Source organism: Lepisma saccharinum, chromosome 5 (genome assembly GCF_977018435.1).
Source record: "Lepisma saccharinum chromosome 5, izLepSacc3.1, whole genome shotgun sequence".
NCBI lineage: Eukaryota > Metazoa > Arthropoda > Insecta > Zygentoma > Lepismatidae > Lepisma > Lepisma saccharinum.
In genome coordinates this window covers 32,975,096-32,996,018 of record NC_139233.1, presented here as the reverse complement: position 1 = coordinate 32,996,018, position 20,923 = coordinate 32,975,096, and the positions used below count along the sequence as shown (strand labels likewise).

General features: G+C 38.9%; 1 protein-coding gene across 1 annotated transcript; it reads right to left on the bottom strand.

Moving 5' to 3' along the window:
• Positions 1-816: 816 nt before the first annotated feature.
• On the bottom strand, positions 817-16,847 carry LOC145988290 (uncharacterized). The gene is made up of 4 exons (XM_083123153.1): positions 16,796-16,847; positions 8,786-8,844; positions 1,674-2,390; positions 817-949 (listed from the first exon to the last, which is right to left on the bottom strand). Exons 1-3 carry the CDS (start codon positions 16,811-16,813, stop codon positions 1,694-1,696), a joined length of 774 nt encoding a protein of 257 aa, XP_082979279.1. The 5' UTR covers positions 16,814-16,847; the 3' UTR covers positions 817-949; positions 1,674-1,693.
• Between the last annotated feature and the right edge of the window lie 4,076 nt (positions 16,848-20,923).

Genomic DNA, 20,923 nt, shown 5'->3' with positions numbered 1-20,923 from the left:
TATATTACTGAACACTTTGATACTAAAATACTACAGTAGAACACTATAGTTTTGTAGTTTTACTACAATTTTAAAAAATCGCCTAAAATAGCATTTAGTTTACTAATGACTGTGCAAAGTGTGATATAAGTGATGCCTAAATCTGCACCTATTTCAGTTTCAATTTTAGCGTCCACTTTTCTTATAAATTTTACTTTCTGGTCAAGCGTGTAAGTTTTCCTCTTTCTGTTCTCCAGTAGTAACTGAAAACTGTCACTGTTGTAGCTTGATTACGTACAAATCAACCGCATTTCATGAAAATTAGTACTTCTGTATAACACCGAATTACGTATGAATGCATTACGTACAAATGAGGATTAATTAACACGTTTTCATATTATATTCTGTAAAACAGAATTATGCAGAACTGAGTTACGTATAAAGCAGTCTCAACTGTATTGTATTTGAGAAACTTGGAGTCAAGTTCTTTGTAATTGGAATTGGAATGCAGTCTAAAATTGAATTGGAATGCAGTCTAAAATTGAATTGGAATGCAGTCTAAAATCTTTTAACGTAACAAGTAAATAAACTATCCATTAGTTGGAAAAGAGATTTCATTCTTTCTTAATAAACCTTAAATATATTTTATTTGAATTTGACAATAGTTGGAAAATCTAAAAGGGATTAGTACACTAACTTACAAGTGCTTGTTGATACTTGAGGCAATTAAAATTATCATTTTGAATTTTGTAAATGATTAAGTCTGTCGTAATAAGCAGCTATTAAAATTATCCTCAGGGTTATGATAAAATTACAGAATGAAAACATTTTTTATGGTTATGTATAAAAATTATATTTGTGTATAAAAAACAATAATATGTACAACAACAATGAGGTGCAACAAAGACATAATATTCTAAATCTTCCATACGTTCTCACGGAAACAGACAGCACATTCACACAGCGACATCTGAAAGTAAAAAAGGACAAGTAAATAAATGGAAGATCAGTTCAACATAATAATTATACCATCAGCAAATTCATATCAGGTAAATTCATAGAACTCTATTTGTATTTGTGCAGATCTTTGGTACACTAAAGTTCACTACAAATATTCCGGAAAACACTCCAAATTGCTTTATAGGTTCAGAAATGCTTATTTGTTAGGCGGAATTCTTTCGTATTTTTTAGAGATTTGTTACCTCTATTTTCATTCTCTGAAACATACATGCATAAATTCTGATACCAATAATAAATAGATCAAAATAAATTTGAGAAGAAAGTGAGCAGAATTTGGGATTAAAATAGTGAAAATTTGGTGTGAAATGTTATACATCTTCGATATAAATGCCAAATCAAAAAGTAGAGAGATAGTAATACAGGGAACATTTCAACAATTTCCATTTTCTAGTTTATCTGCCATGTACGTATGTAAATAGGAAATTGTAGAAACTATTCATTAGGAATAGTAGACTGGCTAGAGAGATAGAATGGGAAATCGCAGACATTCCGTCCCCCGCCCCCACGATGATGGCGTAGTGGTAAAATCATCGCCTTATAATGAAGGAGTCTAAGTCAAGATACCCGGTGGAAGCTCATGGTTGTTCACATCTCACTTTCAATTGCATCCTGATTGGTCAATTTAAACAGTATAGTGATTCTCAGTAAGAATTTGTTACAAGCATATTACTTACCTATACATCCTAAGTTTTGGTTAATGCCAGTCTATGCTACCATGACCGCCACCACCACCTCCATAACCGCCGCCTCCGTGACCGCCACTGCTGCCTCCAAAACCGCCTCCGTGACCGCCACTACTGCCTCCAAAACCTCCTCCGTGACCGCCACTGCTGTAACCACCGCCTCCGTGACCGCCACTGCTGAATCCGCCTCCATGACCGCCACTGCTGTAACCACCGCCTCCGTGACCGCCACTGCTGAATCCGCCTCCTCCGTGACCGCCACTGCTGAAACCGCCTCCGTGACCACCACTGCTATAACCGCCTCCTCCGTGACCGCCACTGCTGAAACCGCCTCCGTGACCGCCACCGCCGTAACCGCCGCCCCCGTGACCTCCTATGTCTCCACCGCCGTAACTGCCTCCAAAGTCACCGCCTCCGTGACTGCTGAAGTCATCACCTCCGTAGCTGTCGCCTCCGGAACTGCTGAAATCGCCGTGACCGCCGCCGCCGCCGTAACCGCCTCCACCGTGACCGCCGCCGCCTCCACCGTGACCACCGCCACCGCCGTAACCGCCTCCACCGTGACCGCCAATGTCTCCACCGCCGCCATGTTCCACCTTGATGTAGACCGGAACAGGCACGGGCACTTTGACGGGAATCTTCTTGTAGATGGTGTGCGTGTGGTGGATTGTCTTAATGTGGTGCGGCACATGGATTATTACCTTTTTCCTATAAAGACAGTATACAGAAAATGACAAAAAGTTAGAGTATAGAACTGTACAGGGTGTGTCAAAGATCAGTTTTCACTTTCTACCATTTATCTTCAGAATTCTGCCTAATCACAGTGATTATTGTGCTAACAGAAAACTTCTAAAGTAAGGGTATTTTTCGACAATTATGTTTTCTGCCATTTTGCCTAATAACCCTTCAAGGCGGAACGACGTATATGTGTTCGCTCGCGGAATTCTGTGTTAATGGAGATTCGACGTACACCTGTACGTTCGCTGCATGGTTGACGTCAAACTTCTGTTCGATGCCATCTATTGGCGGTAGACATAAACTGTTTTTACGAGTTAACCAGAAAAGCGTTAGTCTTTACTACCATCTACAGGGAAATATAACAACTACTTGCAGAACGTTGCTTTTGTCAGTCAAACATTGGCAATTGCTAAGTTGTACCAATTGGTAAGGGTTGCGGAAGAATACTACAGAGAGACCAGCGTAGTAGTCTCTTTATCTTGTTTTTAGTCCACATCCGTTTCTTCCTGGAGAATATGGTTGAGGACGCTCGAAGCGTCAGATTTTAGATAGGCTAATTTGAGCTGCTTTCCTGATTTTGTTTCTGACTGTCAACGGAAAATTGAATACCTATCTTATTAGTGAGACGTTAACTTCGAACACAAGTGCCAAATTAAGCAGGTCAAAAATTATAGAAACGATTTGAATTAAAATGATCTCAAGAGTGCGTTCATGCGTAGGGTCACAAATGTTAATTTAACAATGGTCGCGTTTTAAGGCTGCGGTAGACCTTTACGTATAAAGTTGAAAAATACAAATAATTTTACGAACAAAATTGTTGGGATCGGTGCTTCTACTTTTGAAACACGAATTTACCGGACTGGAGGCTCACGAAGGTTGAGTGAGAACCATTGATCTTGACAACAGAGAAAGCAAGCAACATGTAAGTTAACGTGAATACTCTATATATTCTGCCCCAGGAGTCTGTGGGGCAAGCGAAGGAGAGGACTCGACCAATGAACACGTGAGAGAAAACAGATTGCATGGAGCGGGCAACGCGACTGCAGCTACCGACCGTTCCTAGTGTTTGTAACAAGTGCCAGGTGGGAGACCCGGATTCGATTACCGTTGTGGGTCAGAATTCAAGTGGGAATTTTCCTAGCACTGTACTGGGTTCAGTCAACCTCTGATGGATGGGTACGTGAGGGCAACATTGAGGTAAAGGCCACTGGATCATGGTGATGATCACATTACCTCCACATATGGACGTTAGAAATTGAAAATGCCTATAGCTGCTCTACCACCTAATCCACAAAACTTGTACATTCAAATAAACAAAATATACAATACTGGGATGATAGATACATGTGCTGAATTACATTTATCTGTATTAAATGGGCCAATCCATGAGTTCCAGGTGTGACAATAACACGTTTCAAATCTAGATATTTTGTGAACAAAGACATTGAGCTCATCCATATCATCATTATAGTTTCAGAATGATAACATTTTTACTGTTCTGAAGAGTGAGCTCTGTAAACAACGTTGTTTGGAGCGATTCAAGAATAACGGGAGTTCCGGGTGCGACTCACACGGCGGTAAAAGCTTCACCTACCACCATACAACTTGAAAAAACTGAATTTTTACAACTTTTTTATTCATCATACTTCTTGTGGGGAAATGTAGATTGTAGCCTTTCATCTCATGTGTTTATTATAGAGTAAACATTTTTATTTTTACTGTTATTATTTTTTTAAAAAGTTCCGGGTGTGACCTATGTAAATACCTCATTAATTAACTCCATTTAATACCATATTACTCACCTAATACTTTAACTGTACAATATCAAAGAGGAAAAGAACCACCTTAACTCATAAATTTAAAAAATAACCAAATTTATTTATGAAAATTACAAATTTATTGAGCATTGCTTTTACACTCAAGTCTTAATGCAAAAAGACAAGATTTATCACATTTTTTTACCTCTCTTTGTTAATCTGTATTCTTAAAACTATTCTTAAAGCCATTCAAGGAAATGTGAATATCAAATTGGCAACTAAGTGGTGTCCTTATTAAGTTCAAGCTAAAGCTTAAGTATAACTATTTAAATAGTATTTGGACGAATTTTACTTTTTGAAGTGGTAGGATCACTTTGTCATGGATTGGCCCCAAAAAATGACGCAGATCGAACGTTATTTGTCTCTAGTTGAAATCTGGGCATGTCAATTTCAACTCAAGCATGAGATTGGGTCTGTGAGTGGACCCTTGTACCTCCACCTCTCCACTCCACATGCCTTCATGCAAGGTTGCAATGTGAAGAGCGTGTCATTTCCCTTTTGTAATAAGTGGAAAGTTTCCAAATCAAATTTTGGATTTTATTCGCTAAAAAAAAACACCGAAATGTATATTTCATGTGGCGAATTTGAAGTTGATTGTGCCATTTTTGTTTTTCTTTCACTATCAGTATTAATTGAATGAGATGAAAGAACGAAGAGGCGAGAGAAGAGAAATTGTGAAAGTCGAACAGACACTTCGATGTGAAGTGTTTTCTCTGGCAGGAGTATTGATCTTGAATCCAAAGGAGGGTCGTTTGTAGATTTTTTGGCATATCTGCCAACTGACTGTTACTCGCCAGCAGGCCGAGAAACGCTTTTTGGCACTCATGTCCCATGTGCTTTTACTCACGTGCCCAGTGTGATATATGTAATATATATGGAGCAGGATGTCTCCTGACCGGAAATTCATTGAATTCTGAGAATTATTGGAACTGGAAATTATACTTCCGCGGTTAGGTGGACTCAAGGCTGGATGACAGATTTTTCAGGTGCATACCTTTTCGTCTTATCCTCATCTGTTTCTCTTTCATTTTTTCCAATTATCTCTTGCTCTATTTCCCTTTCTTTCTCTTTGCTTCTCTCTATTTCTTTTGCTTTTTCCTAGTTTTCTCTCCTTCTCTCTTAACTATCCATCTGCATCCTCTTACTTAATATTTTAATTGTTATACCTTTCGCTCCTCCCAGGCACGTATCTAGAAATATGTTTCGAGGGGTCTGAACCAAGTGTCTCAGGAATAGCAATAACAATAATAATAATAATAATGTTTAATTTAAAATAATTAAATTAAATCAAATTAATACTAATTACAATACATAAATTAATATATTAATATATATTAATATATTACGTATTATTACACGATTAGTTAAAAATACTGTATAAGAATAGAGATATAACAGAGTATTTTCGTTACGTAGCTTACCTGTAGTTAAGATCGGAATAATTTGCATAAGAACAAGTGCCCTGGCAATGAAATTAATGTCAAATAGACGAATAATTGAATATTTATCGAATAACAAAAATGATGTTACATGTAGTTGGAGAAAAGTAAATTTTGATTAATATTTTATGCTTATTATTTTGAATAGTAGTGTAATAAATCATCTTTCTAATGTCATTCAAAGCCGTATGATCCCAATATAATCCTTGCCTTGTAAAAAGTTCAAAGGAAATTAATATCCATCGATTATGCAACAAATGCTAATATTTTCGTTACTTAATTTCTTACTTGGTAAGCCTTTCGGGAGGGGTCCGGACCCCCTAAATACGTCCTTGGCTCCTCCCTCTCTATTTCGTCCCCTATCCGCATTTATTTAATGTGTTTCTATGTCTGTTTATCTTTATATCTATTCCCAACTTTCTATTTCTATCTCTGTGTAGTTCACTGTTTCTTTCTTCCCCCTCCTTGTGTGTGTGTGTGATTCTGAAAATATATTATTTGTGTTTATACGTACATTGATACACGTACCGTTGCCGTGCAATCTGAGCGTCATCATGGCTACGGAACGCGTGCTAATTCAAGTCTCCTGGGGGAAGCGTAACAATTTTTCTTCTGAGATTTTGGCCTTTGTATGGGACCGGTAGCCACTCATCATCATGAGGAAATTACGGAGCTACGAATGAGATAGCGTAACCCGTTTATGGAAACCTACTACGAAGACTATGGGTTCGTCCTGCTCACCACATGTCATCATGTAACTGGTTGCATGATCTCCTAACTCTGCATGTGGGAGTGAGACTCGCAGTTGGTAGGTAGGCTTTGGCCTTAAGGGGCTGTTGCACCTCGGGATATTATTTTATTGCCTGACCCTAAGGCTAGTTCGTGTCCACCCTGTGGCGACAATCCTCAGTTGACTGGAATTAGTATATGTCGCCCCTGTCAACACATGTTTTTTCAATCACAAAAATATTCAATCTGCTCTATGTGATCAAAAGTATCCGGACACACCGCGAAACTTGTGTTTATCATAGAGGGCGATATAGTATTGCCATCTACCGCGTGTAACACATAGTCAGCGAACTCCGTAGTCTGCAGACAGTGTGAGACAGCAGTATGGGATGGTCTGAGAAACTCGCAGACTTTCAACGTGGTCAGTTGGTTGGGTGCCACTTGTGTAGGAAGTCTGTGTGGGAGATTTCCACCCTCCTAAACACCCCTCTGTCCACTGTTTCCAATGTTATAGTGAAGGGATGTGTACAATCCAAAAGCGTGCAGGCCAACCTCCCATGTTGACCTCCAGAGACCATCGAGTGTTGAAGAGGGTCGTACAGCATTATCGTCAATCATCCATCGCCACCATCACACAGGAATTCCGAACTGCATCAGGATCTACTCCAAGCACCATTACTGTTTGGCGCAAGGTGCGGCAACTTGGTTTCCATGGCCGAGCAGCTGCCCATAAGTCAAACATCACACAGACAAATGCCAAACGCTGCCTCGTGTGGTGCAAGGAGCGTCGAAACTGGATCATAGAACAGTGGAAAATCGTTGTGTGGAGTGACGAATCACAGTACACAATGTGGCGATCCGATGGTAGGGTGTGGCGAATGCCTGGTGAACGACATCTACCAGCCTATATAGTGACGACAGTGAAATTTGGAGGTGGCGGGGTTACAGTGTGGTCATGTTTCTCCTGGAGGGGGCTTGGCCCCCTTGTTACTTTACATGGCAATGTCACGGCACAAGCTTACGTTGACATTTTAACAGCTTTCATGCTGCCTACCGTCGAAGACCAGTTCGGGGATCACCATTGTGTCTTTCAACATGACCGAGCACCCGCCCATACTGCAGGGCTTGTGGGGGAGTGGTTTGACGACAACAACGTCCCACTAATGGACTGGCCTGCGCAGAGTCCTGATTTATAACACGTAGAACTTCTCTAGGATGTTTTGGGATGCAGACTTCGTGCTAGACCACACCGATCCACATCAATATCTCTTCTCATTTTGGCGCTCTGCGAGGAATGGGCTGCCATTCCTCAGGAAACCTTACGGCACCTGATTGAAAGTATGCCTGCGAGAATGAACGCTGTCATCAAGGCTAAGGGTGGGACAACACTGTTTTGACTGCCAGTGTTCCCGATAGAGGGTTGCCCAAACTTGTACTTTATTTTCAGGTGGGTGTCCGGATACTTCTGATCACATAGAGTATGTTATACTAATTAGTGTTGAAATCTTTTCTTTCAAAAACATTAGATTTATTTCTTTAAAAATGTGTTATTGTTAATACCTCTATACGTAAAGGATTGTTTATCTTGTAGAGATGCTGAAACTATGGATATGTAAACAATCATGTAGTTACCTTGGAAAAATGTAAACAAATTTTTGATATAAAAGAGCAAGACCTTTGTAAGCCAGCGGGACATTCTCCTGGTTGCTGAAAGGCTCATGATTCAGGGAGCGTTGGGGAAATATCTTGCTTCGTTCTTCGGTTCGGCTGGTGGACTTCATATTGGCAGACATTTCACAACCCAACTCTGAATAAGGTGTTCTCCTGCTTCATCAAAAGACCAGGGTTATAAATTTCGGTACAACTAATAGGTTTAGGCCTACAAGTTGTACGGGTGAATTGTCTGTTTGAAAAGTGTTTGTATATCGTCGGAAGTTCGAATAAATCTCCGAGTAAAACCTACATAGGTAATAATTAAAAATAAATCCTGCACCACAGACCTCGCAAGGGCTTGGTCCAACTAACCCTTAGAAGCCTTTGAGAAGTCCGATAAAAGGGTTGTAACCGACTAACATAAAGCCCTAAAGGCAGAAGGTGCGTGTCAAGTATGTAATAGGAAGGTAGCAGTGCCTCTAAAATATATATATATATATATATATATATATATATTCACGGCAGATAATGCACTTGCTTACTAAACATTTGACTAAAAATTTGCATATTACAGTCAGTAAGAAATACGTATAGTGGCATTCTGTTACATAGAACACCAACGGTTGAAGCACTGTCATCCTGACTGATATTTTCTTAAGACTTTCTTGTCCCAGTCAACCTAATATTGAAACATGCGTTCGAAAGCTGAACAAGCAGTTCTACTTACCCTCCTTTGTGCCCAGCATTGCAGAATCTTATGCAACAGAGAACCAAGAGGCACAACCACTGGAAAGAAAAGAGATATTGTTAAGCAACAATGCACTTTGAGGCAACAGTTTAATATGCTGCATATATCTTTGCAAAATAATACTATTCCGATTTCACAAAACACCAGATGACTACACTGACCAAAAGGAAATATATCATGGTTACAGTAAATGTAGAACTTTATTGCAGTTGTGAGCAGAGTTGCCACCCTACAACCATGATGGTTCGGTAATACTGATCTTGAAACCAATTTCTCTCCCTAATCCCTTACTAATTCTCCTGAGTTAATTTATTCCTGAGCTCCGTGTTTATTTTTCTTCCGTTTTCTTCTATCTCCCCTTTAGCATTTTCATTTCCTCCTGTCCCATTTCTATCTTTTTCTTGTCTCCTTTAATAGTTTCCTTTTTCTTATTTTTAATTTCTTGAGATCTAGCCATGGTCCTTGCCAATGACCTGATTGGACTTCAGTCGTAGTCGTCTTCTAGTAATCAAGAGGTCCAGAGTTTGATACCGGATACAGGCACATAGTACTTCGGACCCCACTCTAAACTGAATATCCAGTCTCGATTAGCCTATCGGTACATAAAGTGGACTTAAAATCTCAAACTCATGAGCTGGCGTTTTAAAGGCTCTCAATTTATCAAAAGTTATTGAAGAGAAATTCAACACCATTCATCAGAATGAATTTTCATTAAAAGAAGAAGAAGGATGTTTGGTAATATTTATTTTAATCATTGGAGTAGTGATGATAATGATTATAAATAATTAATTCATATAATCATGATTCAAACCTATGATTCATAACGAATTGTAAATGTGCATTTCAGGAACTGCAGAAAACCTCACTTCAAAGACTAATGATTTGACCCCGAATTTTTATGTAATATCAAAGTAAAAAATGTGTACGTCAATATGTAACAATAATTGATATAATATGTACCTAAAATATGTATTATCAAAAAGATATGTAGCTAAATATGTGGCAATCAAAGAATATGTAATATTAATAATAATTGTGTACCCAAGCAATTTCAAGGATTCTGCTAGATATTTATATTAATTGAACATATTCAACATAATTTTAAGGACATAAGTTGTTCAAATTAAAATTTGTATAAAATTTATAAACTCAAAACAGCACAGCAACGTGTACATATTTAAGAAACCAATTTTGTCAACTATTAATTATTTTTCACATCGCAAATTATTGTAGAAAACGTAAATATCTAAGAGAGCTCTTTTTAACTTTCGAAACAAATTGTAAAAAAAGAGCGCCTACAGAAAGAACAATCCAATGAAAATACATAGCTACTTTTGTACTTTATGTACAAGGGAACATATTGTGTACCTCCCTACGTACGGGAAAGTAGCTTTCTTGTCACCGATGCCAAGTTTCTAGGTGCTTTGCCTAAACCTGAAAGCGAGACGAAAATATGTAACCAGAAAGGGCAGAAGTGGGGGAGCGGGGGAGAAACTCCAGCATTTTTCCATAAATAACAGTTCTCATTGATTAGAAGATATGACATCTCATGTGCTACAACTTTTCTAAATCATGTTTCAGAGATTGAAAATATAAGAAAAAGGATAAAGATAGGCAAAAAATTCCGAAATATGTTGTTTTATGTAAAGTAAATTAGCACATATGTAATATACTGGCAAATATGTAAAAATATGTAACATGAAACTTATGCAAAGTCATGTCATTTATGTAATTCGTTGACCAAGGTATGTATCTAGACGGGAATAGAATATGTAATTACATACAAATCCGGGCTCTACTAATGACCTTGGCTACATGTACTATCAATTTACAGTATCAATTCACGCGTATAACAAGAACGGCGTCTATGAGGTTACTTTAGTAGGATATAGCTCATTGGAGAGAAAATAACCCACTCCATAAGTTGAATTCTGGGAGTTTTAGTCGTGCTTGTGGCCCAATCAAAGCTATACCCAAAAGAAACTAAAAGTGTTAGTTGGTTTGGGCAGGTACAAACTTGCATGTTAAAATGTGGACGAACATAGTCAAAAAAGTGTCACAGTCTATTGCGTAGAGCAGATGTTGAACGAGGCTTCCACGACTGAAGGCACATGCTAGTTCTTCCGTTATGTTTTGATACATAGATTGAAGCTGCTGTTGTGTGATATTGGCAATTGCAGCTGTGAGGGTTACTGGTTACCTTTCAGTGCACCTCAGACTTGTTGAAAGTAACCATATGTTCCTTCTTAGCTGATTGAGAAATTGATTGAATATCTTTTCCACATATCGGTTGCAGGTCATATTTAGGTGGAGTTCTAGTTGGCAACCAAAACACATCACTCAAGAAGTTATTGACAATAACAACGAAGATATTCTGAAGACAGACAACTAGGTTATTATCTTTGTTTGGGTGTGATTGTGTTTTGCCCACCTTGTATATTCCGCTTTATGTCTGTCTTTATAACTGCGTTGATGTGATGAAATGGTACGTGTGCCAGTACAATAGTCCTATCGATGGCTAAGATTGTGGATTCAGTATTATTGCATCCTGGTGTGGAATATATCCGGTCGCCTCCGTCTCCTGGGGTGCACCTTGCAGATACAAGGATTTCACAGGGGACGGAGGTGAGAAAGGATGGGACACTGTCTGTCCCTCAGTCTGTCTCCCTCTCTCTCTCTCTCTCTCTCTCTCTCTCTCTCTCTCATCTATTTCCTTTCTCTCTCTCGCTTTCCCTATTTCTCTATTCCCCCTTCTCTCTCTCTTTCCTTTTCTATCTCTCTTATCCCCTTACTTTCCCTACTCTCTCTCTCTCTCTCTCATCTATTTCCTTTCTCTCTCTCGCTTTCACTCTATTTCTCTATTCAATTTTCTCTCTCTTTCCCCTTCTATCTCTCTTATCCCCTTACTTTCTCTACTCTCTCTCTCTCTTCCATTTCCTTTCTTTCTCTTGCTTTCACTCTATTGCTCTATTCCCCTTTTTGTCTCTCTCTCTCCCTCTGTTTCACTTTCCCTTTCTATCTCTCTTATCCCATTACTTTCTCTACTCTCTCTCTCTCTCTCTCTCGCTTTCACTCTATTTCCCTATTTCCCTTTCTCTCTCTCCCTCTCTCTCTCTCTCTTTCCCTTTCTATCTCTCTTATCTCCTTACTTTCTACTCTATTTTCCACTTTTTTCTCTCTCTCTTTTCCCCTTTCTTTCTCTTTCTTTCTTTCTCAATTTCTCTCTTTATCTTTATTCTCCTTTCTATTTCATCCTTCCTCTCTTCTCCTCTCTCTTTTACGTGGTGTAATACAGTGAAGTGCAGCAGAGATTAGAGCATCCTCTGCAGTCACCTGTTGAAACATCCAGGTACCGCCTACTCACCTCCTCTTACTACTGTGTCTCACTGAGTAAAAGTGAAGTAAAACATCTCGATTGTCGTTGCAGTGTGTTACAAGTGGTGAGAACAGATGCTTCCAAGGTGACAATGGACACCGCGGACAATAGAGAAAGTCCAACGTGAGAAGTTATATTTAACATGCTTTGGTTGACCACAATAATATTTGATAAATGAATCAACTTCAAGTCAATTGTTTTTCCTATTCTCGTCGGTTGTAACTTTCGATCCAATTGTTTGATGAAACGCCAACAATCCGACAACCTTCACTTACAATGCCTGTAAGTTAATTGTAGTTCATAGGCGTAGAATTTCAGGGAGCAGTGTCCCCCTTTTCCAGGTATCCCAAGGGGGAACTTGGTGTCTTTTTCATCATCGGATTCCGCTGAATCAACACAGCAACCTTAGGAGGCAAGCAGTGGCGTATGATGAGTCTAAGACCTAAACTAGTTCACTATGACACCTGGTCATAGGCTATGGAGGAAGGGAGAAGACTAGGCTCATTCTTGACCTCTTCAAGGAAGTCACGTTGCCATCCCAACGATAGTCAGGTTGCAAACTTATAAAAAATCAGGTTGCCAACTTCTAAGAATTCAGGTTGCCAATTCCTAAGAATTCAGGTTGCCAACTCCAAAAAATTCAGGTTGCCAACTCCAAAAAATTCAGGTTGCCAACTCCTAAGGATTCAGGTTGCCAACTTCAGAATCTTTTTGAATTATCTTCTTTTTGAAATCAGGTTAATTTCTTCAGTATTTTACTTTCTAGGCTTCAGGCTTCGCAGCAAGTCTAGCTAGCCTATAATATACGGTCCTGGAGGCCAAGAACCATTACTATTTTTCGTCTGAGAGTTGTGCGTATTGTCTTCTTAATAGAACTACTTCCCATTTCCTTATGTTACTGCTGTTTATTCTCCACTTTCTTTTACAAAACAAAGAGATAACACTTCTTTCGTCGTCTGGCGGGAACACTCAACAACTACTCTTTTTGAGAGAGAAATTACAACAATGCAATGGACAGTTTGTAGATGATCTTGAACTTGACGTATCAGATACTGTTGCCTTAAGATGTTGTCCAATTGTATCTTGTATAGTGAAGCGTTTTCCCCACCTGAGTATTATAAAAATATTCTTGTCGAATACAGAAAGAGTTTCAAGATTGAAAATTTGAGATATCATGTTGCAATCATCAAAACATGATCTGTAAGGAATGTAATTTTACTTTCATTTATAAAACAGCGTAAAGTAAACAAAAGTATGTGAAATAATTCAGAATTGCAACTTTTATATTTATTATATGTTAAATAGCATGAGATGGAAGAAAGAACAAATATCTGCTTGCATGTAGGGTTTTTTCGATAACTGAAAGAAAACATTTTAAAATGGTAAGTTGTTTATTTAAAGTGCATGTTTATTTGCATATTTTAGAATATGTTAAGTGCATAACTATCCGGGCTCTAGACATCATCCATTCTCTTGTGCTTTTAACTATTGCGTTTCGAAGGAACACTTTTTGTCGTTGGCGGGATCGTACAGTCAACGGCAGAGATAATAGTGGGAAAATTACCCTTCACAAATTTAAGTATTTTATTATTCTACATCCTGTGTTGTTTTAAAAAGTGGAATTTTGTTCATACGAGGCACATGTTTTGCTCTGCTTATTGAAGTTTTTATTTCAATTCACGATCATCATATTGTGGAAAACAACCTGGAGGAAAATTGTGTTGGACAATTCGCATACCATTTCTTTTGCCGTTGGGTGTACCTACCACACACTGTGAATTTACTACTAAAAATAAAGTACTACTACAAATATTGTTCTAAGTTGGAATTCTGAACCACTTCTGCATATCTTTTCCGACAACCCGGGGAGTTCCGATGACCTAATTTCAACTTATGACATCATTCATCAGTATCAAAATAATAAGAACCACTCTATCAAATACAAAACAAGAAAACCCCATACAAGCTAGCAAACCCTGTATATACAACATATAATGTGAATGTGGGTGAGTATATGTAGGAGAATCTTGACGTCCTCTTGAGAAGAGGATAGATGAACACAAGCAACGCACAGAAAAAAGAGAAATAGGTTGAGAATAGCCGAACATGCACGGAGTGAACCACATAGAATTCAGGGGAACAACATAACAGTACCACACAAAGAACCAAATTGGAAACTAAGCAACATTCATAGCAATGGCCCAAAACTCAATAAGCCATAACAGTGTAGAATTTAAGCACCTGAGTCCACTCTTTTGAAATTTAGACCCCGGACCCCGATAAGCCGGATAAGCAGAATGCAAGGTTTTAAATGTGGCTATAAGTCAACAATCGCATTCGTCATAATATGGGTATCGTGTATGTACGTACTGCATTGTCGTATTGCTTTACATTTTACTGTACTGTATAGTGTATTTAGGCCTATGCCCTTTAAATACACCATAATAAACGTGTTTTGTTGCTATAAACTTTCTACTGTTCTTTTAGGTTATTTCAGTTAATCCGGACTTTCGTTAAACCGGTCAACTTAACACCCCCCTCCCACCCATTAGTCCGGATTAATGAGGTTTTACTGTAGTAGTGCAAGTGGAGTGAAAATTACTACAGAATTCCAAGTGGCACCGTAGAGTAGTTGGTTATGGCACCAGATTTGTAGTTAAATCACAGGTCTATCGTAGGTTCTATTCACACCACCGCCAAAGATATTTTTTTTACACCTGAAGACGAAAAGTGCTCCTTCGAGACGAAGTGTTAGAATAAGTATAGTGAAAAGCATTAGACAATGAATAATGTCCAATTAACATTGCATGGCAATGTAGAACAATTGTCGCTATTATTCAGAGGATTATAAGGAGAGACCGTCTTTAGAATTTTTACATCCTAATCCCCCCCCCCCAATGAAATTATAGAGCAGAGTGGATATTAGTGGATTGAATGTCTAATGCAAAGTGGTGGTAGAACTTGAGCCGAAAGTAACAACGAAAATAGGAAAGTTTTCAACTGTGTTGCTTTTCGAAGTAACTCTCAGTAACCAGTAGTCACACTTTGAGAATGATATTTTCATTCCTTTTTTTCCGGTTTCTGCTCATTTACGCTAATCGCGGCGATGGGGTGTTTTTATTTATTTATTTTTAAAAAATTCTGTATAAGGATAAATTCATATTATATCAATATTCAACGCGTAATAATAACATTGACAGTGAAAGCATTTGAATTAACTGATTGGTTGTTTGATTATTAATTTGGTTTATTTATTTATTTATATTTTGCTTTTCTTCCACTTTTGGCTGATTGCGAAGCTGACGGTGAGTGATGATATGAAGGGAGACTCACAGAAGACACCCATGGCCACGCCAGGATTCGAACCCAACAACACCCTTGTCGTCGTTGCGTACTGTGCTAACCACTCCGCCGCAGAGGTTGCAGTTTTTTCCATTAATTCTTCGCCGGCTTTAAAAGTTTGTTTGGAAAGTTGGAAGGCTGGAGCATTTTTTAATGAATTGTGAAGGTTTGCAATCTTTAAGTAGACTATAAGGCTGTAATCTAATTGTTTTGAAGCTACATGGTGTGTATTGTTTTTTCAAACTTTGTGAATTACTTTTTTTTAAGTTGAAATGTTTATGAAAGTTATACGTATATATCCATGCATACATATATATAAGCTGAAAAAAATTTTGTTGCTAGAGTGTCTTTAAAGTCGTAGATAAATTATTATTTTGTAACTAACAACTGGGTTATGTTTCGTAATGAATGCAGTTATACCTCAAGAGGTTTATCTTAGTGCTGCTCACCACTGCCATCTATGTTTAACTATTCTGATGAAGAAATTTACTACATTGTTTTTATGTCAAGAGGTCCTTGATACTCGGTGAAGGCACATATTGGTTCGGATCTCACCTTAATATGTAGGTCCAGCCCCGATTAACCTTTAGATGCACAAAGTAGATTTAGAGAAACAAAGAAAATGGAGTGACGAAGTCAATAGGCTATTCTTCTACTGCTTTCAGAAGCCATGGACCAAATACAAGATCCGTAGTCAAGATGTAGGCTTTGAGGGCAGAAATGACATCTGCAACTGTATAAATTAACCCAAGAGTTTTCATAATTTTAGAAGGGATGTAACGATTAGGTCAATTTGACTAGGGACACACAAAGGATTACTCACCTGTACTGAAACCAGGAGTCGAGCATGGACATTCAGTGGTAAGATTCTGATTCGACCAACCAACGCGCTCAACCACCGAGGTGGCTATGGTTATTATAAAATGAAGGTGGACAACTAAAGTATTGCGAAACAGATTAACATATCCCATTACAACGACATTTCTTGTTTTAGTGTTGTAATTGTTATGTTATAATTTTTAACGTAACTTTACCTGTTTGCGTAATTTGTGGAGATGTTAGAATTTACTTGCTCAGAAAACAAAAAGTAATATCCTACACGGGTTTCGAACACAGGACCTTGCGTAATCAGTAGTCGACAACCGAGAAGAACCGATGAAGCAACATTATTGTTACCTGAGCAACAATCACGAAAGGAAGACATGTAACATCAATTCAACAATACAAGTGAAGGCACGACAATGACAACAATGAAAGAGAATGCAACTTACTGAATGTCTTGGGAGCATCTCGCTTGTTGTGCGTTCGTTGTCCCGTTGCAAAGAGTCCCGAAGGAAGTTGTGATGCCGTTGCCAAGGTAGCGATCTGCTTTTATACTCCTTTTTCCGCGGAGGACCCTTGTTGACCATCGGAGAAAGTGGAGGAGGGGAACCGAGGAAAGAATATCCCCTCCCCTCTCAGCGACAGGACCTTTCTGTTCCTTTCTGCCGTGTGCTTTCGCCCGTGGGCCCCTCCCTCTTGTAGAGTTCTTCCTGAAGGTTAGTGGATTGTATAACAGAAAACAGGAAGTGCATAGCGAAAACACATGAGGGTGGTACAAGATGCAAGGTTGAGTGTGAACTGTACCTGATAAAAAGAAAGGAAAGGAAATAGTGTGTGCTTGCAGCAGTCTCTACTCTGTCTCTTCCATGGAGGAGTGGTTAAACAAAGAATACCGGGTTCGAAACTGACGACGTACTTTGTTTGAGAGCTTGGAGTTCTTTCCAAGTTTTCTTGTAATTTCAATTATGTACAGTTAGGCTAATTGGGACTGAACCTGCCGTTTAAAGTGGTATCGATTGATTTCGTTTATTTTACTTCGCATTTCTGCCAGTTTTGGCTAATCGCGAATATGAGGATGAGTGATGATATGATGAAATTGACAAAGGGGCACTCACAAAGAACATCACGCCCAAGCCGGGACTCGAACTCAGGTCCTCTAGCGTCGTAGCACCATGTGCTAACCAATACGCCACGGAGACCGGCTTAAAGTGGTATACGAGGCACTATGTGCGTCCACCGGATATAGAATCCAGTACCCTTTGATTATAAGGCGACGAATTTAATATCATGTCATCGGAGAAGCCTTGAGAGATTGACAACTAGGTTCTCTACTGTGGAGAAATCAAAATGGGGAAACATATATGACAGGCAGTGGCGTATATTGAATCCAAGATCTGGGCTATCTCACTGTCACGTGGGCCTAGGCTATGAATAGAAATAAGTTTACCAACTCCTAAGAAATCAGGTTGCCAACTCCTATGAAATCAGGTTGCCAACTCATAAGAAATCAGGTTGCCAACTCGTAGGAAATCAGGTTGCCAACTCGTAGGAAATCTAGTTGCCAACTCATAAGAAATCAGGTTGCCAACTCCAGAATCACCATCTATCTCACTGATATGAACAATTTTGTTTACAATTTCTGATCAATCTTTCTCCTGTATTTTATTCACTAGACTCCAGGCTTCGACATAGCCTAGATAGCCTAGAATATACGCTATACGCTCCTGATTACAGGGTGGAAGTCACAGTTTTTCTGTAAAGATCTGTAACTGTCAACAGGGCATATCCTAATTCTTCCAACAGATGGAGGGACATAGCTTGGAACTAGGTTTACAGCACGTCTCGTCAATATTGCGAGGAAGATAAGCCCGCCCACCTTAATTTAACGTTCTTTGGAGCTCTACTGGCGTTATAGTGAGTTCCAAGGATTCGTTTTAGGTGCATTTTATGCTTGAATAGGCTAATCGATATTAGACCTTCTGCTAAAAGGTTAATCCAAACCACTGTGCAATGTGCCTCCATCGAAAATCGAATAATCTACAAGGCGACAACGTTAGTCACTATTCTACAATAGAGAACTCAGAATGCGTTCTAAATGTACACACGACCTTATATTTAGTTGTTTTATCTTATTCAATTCATTGCCAGTGCACGACACATTAAACCCTATTCGAGTTTATTCATTTTGTTTTTATTTGATTTTTCCTATTATCGCTTTTCTGTCTCTAGCCCAATCGCAACGATGAAGATGAGTGAGGTAGGGTTCCACAGTTTCTCGATTTTGGCCATAGTCATCGTCAGGCTATGGGTACCATTGCCTCTCCCCGCTCCCCCTAGGGTCAATATTGTACCATTATCAAGTTTAACGACACAATGGAGGTGGTTCAATTTCAAATGACCTTATGTGTGAGGATACAAATGTAAATATTATTATTCATATCAGTGAGATGATGATACTGATTCTGGGGTTGGCAACCTGATTCCGTATGAATTGGTAACCTGATTTCGTGATTTCCTATGAGTTGGCAACCTGATTTCCTATGGGTTGGCAACCTGATTTCTTACGAGTTGGCAACCTGATTTCTTAGGAGTTGGCAACCTGATTTCTTAGGAGTTGGTAAATTTACTTCTATTCATAGCCTAGGACCACGTGACATAGTGACATAGCCCAGATCTTGGAGTCAGTGTACGCCACTGAAGCCAGGGTTCGAAGGTTCGGTTCCTTTGTAAGGCAAGGACAATTCTTTGTGTGTCTGCCTCATTTATTTCATAAATTGTTCAATCATCCGACACCTCTGGGACCAAGTGAGTGGAGTGGTGGACTGGTGATCTCACCATTCAGGGTTCTGGGTTCGAGTCCTCACCTGGGCATTGTTCATAATTGTGAGTGTATCTTCGTCAATTTCATCTAATCATCATTGATTGTCATTGTTATTATTAGTTAGGTCAATAGGTAGGAATCGACATAAATTACAATGCATGCTCAAACCCGTTGTCGCTGAGACGGTGAATGGTTGCAAGTCATAACATTCTTCAGCCAAAGGTGAAACCATGAACCAGTTTTCTTATTGCGAAAGTTCGCCTGACGATGAAGCTTGCTGAACCACACGGTCGGTGCAATCGAACCCACGTGCTCTTGCGGTTAATCTTCAGGCTAGGAGTGATTGGAAGGGAAGGGAATTCCCAAGAAACGCGGAAGGAAAGGAAATGACCTTCCGGAGATCACTCGAGGGACGCTCCGTAGCTTTCTCATCCTCTGCGTCAGTGTTGCCAAGTTCCAGGACAAAAAAGATGTCGATAGAGTCTAAATCACTACTAGGGTGCGTTTCCAATTATGTAGAATCATGCAAATATAAAAATGAAAAAAGATCTGTGTTGTAGGTCGAATTACCCATTAATACAGCCTGTTTCAAAAATCGTGCAAAACTAAATTTGATTACTTGTAGCATTGAAACTAGGAGTTTCCATCTTACTCCATTAAGAAGCTTCATCGGTTCACATATTTATAATAATTTTGCTTGCCAGTTAATTCCCGCTCAAGTCGGAGTGACTTTCTCCCCCACAATGCCAATTTCTGGGTAGAAAAGATACATTATTTTAGATTTATGATTTACAGTTTTATAATTGGCTCCAAACTAATCTGTCGTTGGCATGCACTTCTAAATAGCGACTTGATGGGTGAAGTGAATAAGTGGCATTTTAGTGGTTTATAATCTTAGTTTGCAACACTAGCAGCACAGATAATTTTTTTTATCGATGGATGCCAGTAACATGTATCCATGTACAGACCATACAATCGCAGAGAAAATCTTAAGCAATTATTGCAATAAGGGCTAATGTATACTGTACATAGCACTCTGTTGCGAAAACTCCAGATATAGTGAAGGAGTTGTGATCAGTACCACTTGCTGCCCACCGTTAGCACTTCTCCCAATGTCGTCACCTGGTATCTATTGATGAGAAACTGGGAAACTTCCAGAACTGCTTACATAGGGCCTATAACTGAAAAATTCCCACACGAGATCAACTGTTAATGACCCAATGTCTCCTAGGTAGCAAATATCCTATTGGTGGTGTACAGAAATGACAATAAGGCAATTAGTCAATGATTTTCTCCTATGCTACAGCTTATAGTTATTTTCGCCACATTCTTTACAATACATCCTGAAAATTGAGTTATTGCAGGCTAAGGAGCATTTGGCACGTGGGAACTAATTCCTTATAATCACTTGCATTGTGTATTGTCTATATTTGGACAGTCTTTATTCAATTCTGTAGATCTTGACAAGTGCTTCATCCCCATCAGATTGCTTTCAACAAATACAATAAATAGTTAGTTTTTCTTAATTGTGTCTGTGTCCTTTATATTGTAACAAATTTAAAAGTAACGACTGTTACTTGGAAAAGCATCTTACTTCTCCATTACGATTTGGTCAGTGTCCTGGTTAGGCAATGGAATAAAGCTCCTTGGTTTAGGGTAGAGATCGCAAAACGTCCCGATAGATGGAGATACATCTCACATTTTAAAATATGTAGCAAGCTACCAAGGGTTGATTCAAATTTATGCAAATAATTTC

What these genes read in the sequence shown, in the direction of transcription:
- LOC145988290 (XM_083123153.1), bottom strand. An exon ending in AATGCTGGGCACAAAGGAGG is followed by an intron (nt 2,391 to 8,785) that starts GTAAGTAGAACT and finishes CTGTCTTTATAG; the next exon opens with GAAAAAGGTAATAATCCATG.